Source organism: Labrus bergylta, chromosome 18, assembly GCF_963930695.1.
Source record: "Labrus bergylta chromosome 18, fLabBer1.1, whole genome shotgun sequence".
In the NCBI taxonomy this organism is placed as follows: Eukaryota; Metazoa; Chordata; class Actinopteri; order Labriformes; family Labridae; genus Labrus; species Labrus bergylta.
The window spans coordinates 25,776,752-25,788,659 of record NC_089212.1 but is presented as its reverse complement, the minus strand read 5'-3'; the positions used below and the strand labels follow the sequence as shown (position 1 = coordinate 25,788,659).

Here is an 11,908-nt window from a genome sequence, read left to right as displayed (position 1 = left end):
TTTTGTCATGTTTTCTTCATGTTTCTAATTAATTGATATGTAAAAATTTATCTGAGGGCCACGTTGAAGGTTGGTGGGGGCCGCATGTGGCCCCCGGGCCGCCAGTTGCCCACCCCTGATCTAGAGCTACAGCCAGGTTATGGCTAAAGCCCCAACTAGTGGCAGGCGGTTTGAGCGGAACATTGAACCGGCCAAAATATGAATAATTAGTTAGTTAAGAAAACACTGTGAGAAGCACAATGTATTTTTAAATTGTCTGCAGGTAAACTTTGTAAAATAATGTGCAGAGTGTGGCTAACGTTAGCATCTTTAGCACCGCCATTCTTCAGTCCTCCCTCCAGGTTAGCACATACCTGAGCTAAATGTGGATTACGCATCGCTCCGATTGATACACCACTTTAACCTGACACACATACAGACAACATTTCTAGATGAAAATACTGCCAAACCGCTCTGCTCCTCCGAGATGATCTCTGTTCACTGTGCTCGTTTACATCCAGGTAGTCGAGCGAGCAGAGCAGCCACATTTAACACATTTTCTCGCCATTCCTCTGCGATGACCGTTTTATTTTTCAAAGTTGTCCATTCAGGCGTTTCTGCTCGTCAACACTCAAAGGGAGGAAGTAAGACTAGACATCATACACAGGAGCAAGAACTACAAAATAAAACAGGAAACACTAAAAACTAAACTCAGGATTATCAACAGAAAAATATACAGGAAGTGGAGAAACACAAGGACACAAATGACAAAATAAAACAGCAAACTACAACAACAAGGAACAAACAAATGAAGCAAGAGTAAACCATGAAACAAGCAACCGCAAACTGAACGATGAGCCGAAAACATGCAAATAATCCTACTCCTATGATACCAGTGAAACAAGCCAGACTGTTTTTCTGACATCAGAATCACTTGATAATTCTGCAGCTATTGGATTAGTATCTTGTTGTTAAAATCTTCTAGCCGCTGCAGCCATCTTGTAAGGCCTGGCCCCGTGCCGGTGTCTCTGCCTTCAGCCAGTAGATGTGCCCAGAAAAGCAACAGAAGGAGAATCTATTCGACATTCCCTGTTTTGACCCCCTGTGGCAGGAGCATCTGCTGTTTTCTACTTTGGCCATAGACCTGAGTATCTGTGTCAAAGACAGAAATAGTTTCACTGAGAAGGTCAAATAAGGCATCGCGTCACTTTCTTCTCTGTTATATAAAAATTCTGGGCAGGTTGTTAAAGCCAATTTAACATGAGTGTTAATGTGTGTTTGAGCACATTTTGTGTTTGTTTTGTCATACTAATATATTTATTTACTTTCTTTAACAAATAAGTAAGCAAATAAATAGACACAAAAAAAATCCTTAACTGTTTAGGGCCACAAAATATAAAAAAAATGTAAAATCTAAATATCGAGATTAAAGTCGTACATTTACTACATGAAATTTGTTAATCCATTCAAATTATACGAAGGAGTATTAGGACCACGTTAAGAGGGGAAAAATCTGATATTTTGAGATTAGTCATTTACAAGAAAAAAGTAATACATTTAAAAAATAATAAGTCGTAAATTTACGAAATTTGTAAGCAAAAAAAAGTCCCAAATTTACGATAATTAATTTGTAAATTTACAAGAAAAAGTCGTGAGTGAAGAAAGTCATAAATTTAAGATAATAAAGTCGTAAATGTACTAAAATTAATTAATTTAGGAGAACAAAGTCTTAAGAGAAGAAAGTCGTAATTTAAGATAATAAAGTCCTAAATGTAATAGAATAAATTCTTACATTTACGAGAATACATTTTTAAGAGAATAAAGTGATTTATTTATGAGAATGAATTCATACACATTAATGAGGTTTGAATTACGAAACGAGGTCTAGGGCACAGTTGCCGTTTACCGAGCGTCAGTGAACGTCACACGGGGCGGTCTCTGCTCACTCTGGTGAAAGTTCAAAGTTCTTGAAAGTCCGTTAAGTTTGAGAAATGGACCTGAGACACCTGGTTGTGGACGCGCTGTCCCAGAATAAGAAAGCCGCCGTGCTGCTCGGCGGAGCCGGCGTCGCTGTTCTCGGTCTCGGTCTCGGTTATAAATATCTCCGAGAGACAGAAAAAGTGTTTCGTGTGGGCGTCGTGTCGCAGCTCCTCATTCACCCCCTGAAGTCTGGGAAAGCGGTCTCTCTGGCTCTGGCGGAGTGTCACAAAACTGGGCTGAAGTTTGGAGAGCTGCAGGATCGGTGAGAGCGATTCATCATCACCTGTTCAGACCTGACCAATCGAGTCAGAAACCTGATTTAAAAAGTAGTACCTTCAGTACCTTCAGTACACTCTGTGCATTATTTTTCTCACAGACATATATAATTAAATAAAGTCAGATTATGATATTTGAGTTTGGCATTATAAGCACACAGGTGTTTCCAGGTACTGTGGTTGGTCTGCAGGATTTTACACTTCTGCATCGACCACCAGAGGTTACTGCCCTATGGTTACTGCTTGGTTTATGCTCAGGCTGTTGTACGGTGGCCCTGAAGGACAACTACACAGTAGTTAATGATTGCAAAAAAAAATAATTCTGAAGACGCCAAAATCAGGTCACGCTTCCCCCTCTTACATTCACGTCCTGCCACAGATAGATACTGAAAACAAACTGACCATGCATCATTTTCTTTCTGAGATATTTTAGGATGTTTCCCGAAAAAAACCAGAACAGATAGACGAGGTGTCTTTTTATGTACTTTGATCACACACTGGGTCCAGTCTCTGACAGAGACCAGGGGCGCCGTATGGGGGTGAAAAGTTAGGACGACAGAGCTGGATCTGCAGAGCTTTAAATCAGCGGTTCCCAAACTTTTCAGACCACGACCCCCCCCCCCCCCCCCCCAAAAAAAGGTTGCTAGCACCTGGTGACCCCTGTTGTCACTGGAGGCGGTTAAAACATTTAATGTTGTGCACAGCCGGGCACACCTTCAGGCCTCTCCAAACATTAGAGGAGCACAGAATGACACAACAGCCCGAACAGAAACACGAGAAGAAGAACACACCTGATCTCTTCTACTAAGTTTTTAGTTAGTTACTAACCCGTATTTCATGAAGGTGTTCAAACGATGATGACAGGAACATGTGAAGGGGGAATACAGACGGGGATACGTCCAGGTTTCTAACCAGTGGTTATAAATAAACGTGACGTAAATCTGGGATTTAGGGAGGAGAGGATGAGTCAGCTGTCTCTATGGCAACCTGTGATGTCATCGGTCCTTGTGCTGTAGCTTTTATACACATTTCTTTCTGATGTAGGTGAACTCTTTTTGAATTATGATGTTAAATGTGAGAAAAAACGAGTGCACATTCCCGTACCTTTGATTCAAACCTGTAAGAGCTCAGCGCGCAGGTCGAGTGTAGCATTTGTTGGAATCGAACCCGGGATGCCAAATGGTGCAGACGAGGGTTTCTCTTTGGACTGTCGGTCTTTGTGTTGCTTTTCTCACTCATGATGATATCCACAGGAGGCTTCATATGTTTGTGTGTGGTTCTTTATGTGTAGTCTCTGTACGGACTACGGTGGCTGGAAAGTCCAAAACAAAATTACAACATGAGAAACATTTTTCCAATCGCTGAGACAAATTTACAGCCGACAGAATCTTGACGGAAAGTGAATGTACCAAATGCAGGAAGTGACCAAGATTCTGTCGTTTATAAATTTGTCTCAGCGATTGGAAAAATGTTTCTCATGTTGTAATTTTTGTTTTGCACTTCCCAGCCACCGTACTGGATGGATCCAGATGTTCCCCTCTAATCCGTGTGTTGTGGTTGCAGGCACTGGCTGGTGGTGTCGGAGGACGGCCACATGGTCACGGGCAGACAGGAGCCCCGCCTGGTGCTCGTGTCTCTGACCTGCGAGGGAGGTCGTGTCTGTCTCAACGGGCCCAACATGGAGGAGCTGCGATTCCCCGTCAAGACGCCCGACAACGCCGTCATCGACTGCAGGTTCTAAGAACAATAATAATAATATTTCTGTCCAAGTGATTATGTTGCATGATGTATGGAAGATATATAGAAAATGGAAAGTAGCTGTTTTTACAGTTTTATCCTCTTTGCATCATTAATTTTGGTTTGACGCTTTTTTTTTTCTTCTTCCTTCCTTCCTTATCTTCTCCTCCTCCTCCTCCTCCCCCTCCTCCTTCTTCCTTCTTCCTTCTTCTTCTTCACGTCTTTGTGCCTCAGAGTCTTCAGCGCTGACATTCAGGGACGGGACTGCGGCGACGAGGCGTCTCGCTGGCTCACTCGTTATCTGGGCGAAGAGAAAACCTTTCGCTTGGTGCACTTTGAAGAGCAGATGAGGGGCAGGAGGCCGATGGAGAGCAAGCCGCAGTTCCCGCAGTTTGAGGTAAACCGATCTCTGTCCGTATATCAGAACCTTTTTATCCCCTCATTAAAAAGCTTCAACTTTATCTTTTTTTTTTTGTTTTTAAGATTTATTTTTTGGGCTTTTCGTGCCTTTAATGCAGAGAGAGGACAGTGGATAGAGTCAGAAACCAGAGAGAGAGAGAGGACAGTGGATAGAGTCAGAAACCAGAGAGAGAGAGAGGACAGTGGATAGAGTCAGAAACCAGAGAGAGAGGACAGTGGATAGAGTCAGAAACCAGAGAGAGAGGACAGTGGATAGAGTCAGAAACCAGAGAGAGAGAGAGGACAGTGGATAGAGTCAGAAACCAGAGAGAGAGGACAGTGGATAGAGTCAGAAACCAGAGAGAGAGAGAGAGGACAGTGGATAGAGTCTGAAACCAGAGAGAGAGAGGACAGTGGATAGAGTCAGAAACCAGAGAGAGAGAGGACAGTGGATAGAGTCAGAAACCAGAGAGAGAGAGGACAGTGGATAGAGTCAGAAACCAGAGAGAGAGAGGACAGTGGATAGAGTCTGAAACCAGAGAGAGAGGACAGTGGATAGAGTCAGAAACCAGAGAGAGAGGACAGTGGATAGAGTCAGAAACCAGAGAGAGAGAGAGGACAGTGGATAGAGTCTGAAACCAGAGAGAGAGAGGACAGTGGATAGAGTCAGAAACCAGAGAGAGAGGACAGTGGATAGAGTCAGAAACCAGAGAGAGAGGACAGTGGATAGAGTCTGAAACCAGAGAGAGAGAGAGGACAGTGGATAGAGTCTGAAACCAGAGAGAGAGAGGACAGTGGATAGAGTCTGAAACCAGAGAGAGAGAGAGAGGACAGTGGATAGAGTCAGAAACCAGAGAGAGAGAGGACAGTGGATAGAGTCAGAAACCAGAGAGAGAGGACAGTGGATAGAGTCTGAAACCAGGGAGAGAGAGGACAGTGGATAGAGTCTGAAACCAGAGAGAGAGAGGACAGTGGATAGAGTCTGAAACCAGAGAGAGAGAGAGAGGACAGTGGATAGAGTCTGAAACCAGAGAGAGAGAGGACAGTGGATAGAGTCTGAAACCAGAGAGAGAGAGAGAGGACAGTGGATAGAGTCAGAAACCAGAGAGAGAGAGGACAGTGGATAGAGTCTGAAACCAGAGAGAGAGAGAGGACAGTGGATAGAGTCAGAAACCAGAGAGAGAGAGAGGACAGTGGATAGAGTCTGAAACCAGAGAGAGAGAGAGGACAGTGGATAGAGTCAGAAACCAGAGAGAGAGAGGACAGTGGATAGAGTCAGAAACCAGAGAGAGAGAGGACAGTGGATAGAGTCTGAAACCAGGGAGAGAGAGGACAGTGGATAGAGTCTGAAACCAGGGAGAGAGAGGACAGTGGATAGAGTCAGAAACCAGAGAGAGAGAGGACAGTGGATAGAGTCTGAAACCAGAGAGAGAGAGAGGACAGTGGATAGAGTCTGAAACCAGAGAGAGAGAGGACAGTGGATAGAGTCTGAAACCAGAGAGAGAGAGAGGACAGTGGATAGAGTCAGAAACCAGAGAGAGAGAGGACAGTGGATAGAGTCAGAAACCAGAGAGAGAGAGAGGACAGTGGATAGAGTCAGAAACCAGAGAGAGAGAGGACAGTGGATAGAGTCTGAAACCAGAGAGAGAGAGAGGACAGTGGATAGAGTCAGAAACCAGAGAGAGAGAGGACAGTGGATAGAGTCAGAAACCAGAGAGAGAGAGGACAGTGGATAGAGTCAGAAACCAGAGAGAGAGGACAGTGGATAGAGTCAGAAACCAGAGAGAGAGAGGACAGTGGATAGAGTCAGAAACCAGAGAGAGAGAGGACAGTGGATAGAGTCAGAAACCAGAGAGAGAGAGGACAGTGGATAGAGTCTGAAACCAGGGAGAGAGAGGACAGTGGATAGAGTCTGAAACCAGGGAGAGAGAGGACAGTGGATAGAGTCTGAAACCAGAGAGAGAGAGGACAGTGGATAGAGTCTGAAACCAGAGAGAGAGAGGACAGTGGATAGAGTCTGAAACCAGAGAGAGAGGACAGTGGATAGAGTCAGAAACCAGAGAGAGAGGACAGTGGATAGAGTCAGAAACCAGAGAGAGAGAGGACAGTGGATAGAGTCTGAAACCAGAGAGAGAGAGGACAGTGGATAGAGTCTGAAACCAGAGAGAGAGAGAGAGGACAGTGGATAGAGTCTGAAACCAGAGAGAGAGAGAGAGGACAGTGGATAGAGTCTGAAACCAGAGAGAGAGAGAGAGGACAGTGGATAGAGTCTGAAACCAGGGAGAGAGAGGACAGTGGATAGAGTCAGAAACCAGAGAGAGAGAGAGAGGACAGTGGATAGAGTCTGAAACCAGGGAGAGAGAGGACAGTGGATAGAGTCAGAAACCAGAGAGAGAGAGGACAGTGGATAGAGTCTGAAACCAGAGAGAGAGAGGACAGTGGATAGAGTCTGAAACCAGAGAGAGAGAGAGAGGACAGTGGATAGAGTCAGAAACCAGAGAGAGAGAGGACAGTGGATAGAGTCTGAAACCAGAGAGAGAGGACAGTGGATAGAGTCAGAAACCAGAGAGAGAGAGGACAGTGGATAGAGTCAGAAACCAGAGAGAGAGAGGACAGTGGATAGAGTCTGAAACCAGAGAGAGAGAGAGAGGACAGTGGATAGAGTCAGAAACCAGAGAGAGAGAGAGGACAGTGGATAGAGTCAGAAACCAGAGAGAGAGAGGACAGTGGATAGAGTCAGAAACCAGAGAGAGAGAGAGGACAGTGGATAGAGTCTGAAACCAGAGAGAGAGAGAGGACAGTGGATAGAGTCAGAAACCAGAGAGAGAGAGGACAGTGGATAGAGTCTGAAACCAGAGAGAGAGAGAGGACAGTGGATAGAGTCAGAAACCAGAGAGAGAGAGAGGACAGTGGATAGAGTCAGAAACCAGAGAGAGGACAGTGGATAGAGTCAGAAACCAGAGAGAGAGAGAGGACAGTGGATAGAGTCTGAAACCAGAGAGAGAGAGGACAGTGGATAGAGTCTGAAACCAGAGAGAGAGGACAGTGGATAGAGTCAGAAACCAGAGAGAGAGAGGACAGTGGATAGAGTCAGAAACCAGAGAGAGAGAGGACAGTGGATAGAGTCAGAAACCAGAGAGAGAGAGAGGACAGTGGATAGAGTCTGAAACCAGAGAGAGAGAGAGGACAGTGGATAGAGTCAGAAACCAGAGAGAGAGAGAGGACAGTGGATAGAGTCTGAAACCAGAGAGAGAGAGGACAGTGGATAGAGTCTGAAACCAGAGAGAGAGAGGACAGTGGATAGAGTCTGAAACCAGAGAGAGAGAGAGGACAGTGGATAGAGTCAGAAACCAGAGAGAGAGAGAGGACAGTGGATAGAGTCTGAAACCAGAGAGAGAGAGAGGACAGTGGATAGAGTCAGAAACCAGAGAGAGAGAGAGGACAGTGGATAGAGTCTGAAACCAGAGAGAGAGAGGACAGTGGATAGAGTCTGAAACCAGAGAGAGAGAGGACAGTGGATAGAGTCTGAAACCAGAGAGAGAGAGGACAGTGGATAGAGTCTGAAACCAGAGAGAGAGAGAGGACAGTGGATAGAGTCTGAAACCAGAGAGAGAGAGAGGACAGTGGATAGAGTCTGAAACCAGAGAGGGAGAGAGGACAGTGGATAGAGTCTGAAACCAGAGAGAGAGAGAGGACAGTGGATAGAGTCTGAAACCAGAGAGGGAGAGAGGACAGTGGATAGAGTCTGAAACCAGAGAGAGAGAGAGGACAGTGGATAGAGTCTGAAACCAGAGAGAGAGAGGACAGTGGATAGAGTCTGAAACCAGAGAGAGAGAGGACAGTGGATAGAGTCTGAAACCAGAGAGAGAGAGAGAGGACAGTGGATAGAGTCAGAAACCAGAGAGAGAGAGGACAGTGGATAGAGTCTGAAACCAGAGAGAGAGAGAGGACAGTGGATAGAGTCAGAAACCAGAGAGAGAGAGAGGACAGTGGATAGAGTCTGAAACCAGAGAGAGAGAGAGGACAGTGGATAGAGTCAGAAACCAGAGAGAGAGAGGACAGTGGATAGAGTCAGAAACCAGAGAGAGAGAGGACAGTGGATAGAGTCTGAAACCAGGGAGAGAGAGGACAGTGGATAGAGTCTGAAACCAGGGAGAGAGAGGACAGTGGATAGAGTCAGAAACCAGAGAGAGAGAGGACAGTGGATAGAGTCTGAAACCAGAGAGAGAGAGAGGACAGTGGATAGAGTCTGAAACCAGAGAGAGAGAGGACAGTGGATAGAGTCTGAAACCAGAGAGAGAGAGAGGACAGTGGATAGAGTCAGAAACCAGAGAGAGAGAGGACAGTGGATAGAGTCAGAAACCAGAGAGAGAGAGAGGACAGTGGATAGAGTCAGAAACCAGAGAGAGAGAGGACAGTGGATAGAGTCTGAAACCAGAGAGAGAGAGAGGACAGTGGATAGAGTCAGAAACCAGAGAGAGAGAGGACAGTGGATAGAGTCAGAAACCAGAGAGAGAGGACAGTGGATAGAGTCAGAAACCAGAGAGAGAGAGGACAGTGGATAGAGTCAGAAACCAGAGAGAGAGAGGACAGTGGATAGAGTCAGAAACCAGAGAGAGAGAGGACAGTGGATAGAGTCTGAAACCAGGGAGAGAGAGGACAGTGGATAGAGTCTGAAACCAGGGAGAGAGAGGACAGTGGATAGAGTCTGAAACCAGAGAGAGAGAGGACAGTGGATAGAGTCTGAAACCAGAGAGAGAGAGGACAGTGGATAGAGTCTGAAACCAGAGAGAGAGGACAGTGGATAGAGTCAGAAACCAGAGAGAGAGGACAGTGGATAGAGTCAGAAACCAGAGAGAGAGAGGACAGTGGATAGAGTCTGAAACCAGAGAGAGAGAGGACAGTGGATAGAGTCTGAAACCAGAGAGAGAGAGAGAGGACAGTGGATAGAGTCTGAAACCAGAGAGAGAGAGAGAGGACAGTGGATAGAGTCTGAAACCAGAGAGAGAGAGAGAGGACAGTGGATAGAGTCTGAAACCAGGGAGAGAGAGGACAGTGGATAGAGTCAGAAACCAGAGAGAGAGAGAGAGGACAGTGGATAGAGTCTGAAACCAGGGAGAGAGAGGACAGTGGATAGAGTCAGAAACCAGAGAGAGAGAGGACAGTGGATAGAGTCTGAAACCAGAGAGAGAGAGGACAGTGGATAGAGTCTGAAACCAGAGAGAGAGAGAGAGGACAGTGGATAGAGTCAGAAACCAGAGAGAGAGAGGACAGTGGATAGAGTCTGAAACCAGAGAGAGAGGACAGTGGATAGAGTCAGAAACCAGAGAGAGAGAGGACAGTGGATAGAGTCAGAAACCAGAGAGAGAGAGGACAGTGGATAGAGTCTGAAACCAGAGAGAGAGAGAGAGGACAGTGGATAGAGTCAGAAACCAGAGAGAGAGAGAGGACAGTGGATAGAGTCAGAAACCAGAGAGAGAGAGGACAGTGGATAGAGTCAGAAACCAGAGAGAGAGAGAGGACAGTGGATAGAGTCTGAAACCAGAGAGAGAGAGAGGACAGTGGATAGAGTCAGAAACCAGAGAGAGAGAGGACAGTGGATAGAGTCTGAAACCAGAGAGAGAGAGAGGACAGTGGATAGAGTCAGAAACCAGAGAGAGAGAGAGGACAGTGGATAGAGTCAGAAACCAGAGAGAGAGAGAGGACAGTGGATAGAGTCAGAAACCAGAGAGAGAGAGAGGACAGTGGATAGAGTCTGAAACCAGAGAGAGAGAGGACAGTGGATAGAGTCTGAAACCAGAGAGAGAGGACAGTGGATAGAGTCAGAAACCAGAGAGAGAGAGGACAGTGGATAGAGTCAGAAACCAGAGAGAGAGAGGACAGTGGATAGAGTCAGAAACCAGAGAGAGAGAGAGGACAGTGGATAGAGTCTGAAACCAGAGAGAGAGAGAGGACAGTGGATAGAGTCAGAAACCAGAGAGAGAGAGAGGACAGTGGATAGAGTCTGAAACCAGAGAGAGAGAGGACAGTGGATAGAGTCTGAAACCAGAGAGAGAGAGGACAGTGGATAGAGTCTGAAACCAGAGAGAGAGAGGACAGTGGATAGAGTCTGAAACCAGAGAGAGAGAGAGGACAGTGGATAGAGTCAGAAACCAGAGAGAGAGAGAGGACAGTGGATAGAGTCTGAAACCAGAGAGAGAGAGAGGACAGTGGATAGAGTCAGAAACCAGAGAGAGAGAGAGGACAGTGGATAGAGTCTGAAACCAGAGAGAGAGAGGACAGTGGATAGAGTCTGAAACCAGAGAGAGAGAGGACAGTGGATAGAGTCTGAAACCAGAGAGAGAGAGGACAGTGGATAGAGTCTGAAACCAGAGAGAGAGAGAGGACAGTGGATAGAGTCTGAAACCAGAGAGAGAGAGAGGACAGTGGATAGAGTCTGAAACCAGAGAGGGAGAGAGGACAGTGGATAGAGTCTGAAACCAGAGAGAGAGAGAGGACAGTGGATAGAGTCTGAAACCAGAGAGGGAGAGAGGACAGTGGATAGAGTCTGAAACCAGAGAGAGAGAGAGGACAGTGGATAGAGTCTGAAACCAGAGAGAGAGAGGACAGTGGATAGAGTCTGAAACCAGAGAGAGAGAGGACAGTGGATAGAGTCTGAAACCAGAGAGAGAGAGAGGACAGTGGATAGAGTCTGAAACCAGAGAGAGAGAGGACAGTGGATAGAGTCTGAAACCAGAGAGAGAGAGGACAGTGGATAGAGTCAGAAACCAGAGAGAGAGAGAGGGGGAATGACATGTGGAAAGGGGCCACGGGTGGAAGTGAACCTGGGCCTACCGCTCGAGACGAGAGTCTCAACACATGGGACGTGCGCCCTAACCACTGGGCCACCAGCGCGCCCCACTTCAACTTCATCTTGAATGTTCAGTAATGTTTGTGAACATATATCTGGGTAACCTGAGAGTCTACTGACCCACAACATGTGAAGTAAACCCATCCAGTCCTTTGTTTGTGGTCTGCATAAGTCTTACAACACAGAGAAAAATGCTCTGTTTCAAATGTGCTCTCCTTGTGATGTCACAGTGGGATTCTGGTAAAAAAATAATCTCCTCCCCTCCCCTGATATCTCCACCCATGGACTCCACCTCCAGACTAGAACAAAACTTTTGCACAGGTCCGCCATTTTCATTCTCACTACAGAGGAGTGATGTCTAACGGGGGGGGGGGTCATTACATTTAAAGAGACACACACCAAAACGGAGTGTTCTGAGAGAGCTGGTTTATACGGGCTCACAAACCTCCTCTGGTGCTTGATTCATGTTATATTTTGACCAAAGCACAGCACAGATGTTTCATTTAGACCACAGGGGACTGTTTGAAAAGGTGGAGGAGGAGGACTGTTTGAAAAGGTGGAGGAGGACTGTTTGAAAAGGTGGAGGAGGGGACTGTTTGAAAAGGTGGAGGAGGACTGTTTGAAAAGGTGGAGGAGGGGACTGTTTGAAAAGGTGGAGGAGGGGGATGATACGTCCTCTTTAAGATAC

The 11,908-nt window shown here is 46.4% G+C and overlaps 1 protein-coding gene across 1 annotated transcript in view; it reads left to right on the top strand.

The window, feature by feature from the left end:
• Nucleotides 1-1,921: 1,921 nt before the first annotated feature.
• Nucleotides 1,922-11,908, top strand: part of marc1 (mitochondrial amidoxime reducing component 1) — a 13,227-nt gene continuing 3,240 nt past the window's right edge. The window contains exons 1-3 of the mRNA XM_020656572.3: nt 1,922-2,221; nt 3,798-3,968; nt 4,206-4,368. Coding sequence (XP_020512228.1) covers nt 1,971-2,221; nt 3,798-3,968; nt 4,206-4,368 — 585 coding nt within the window. The 5' untranslated portion in view covers nt 1,922-1,970. The remainder of the gene's footprint in view (nt 2,222-3,797; nt 3,969-4,205; nt 4,369-11,908) is intronic.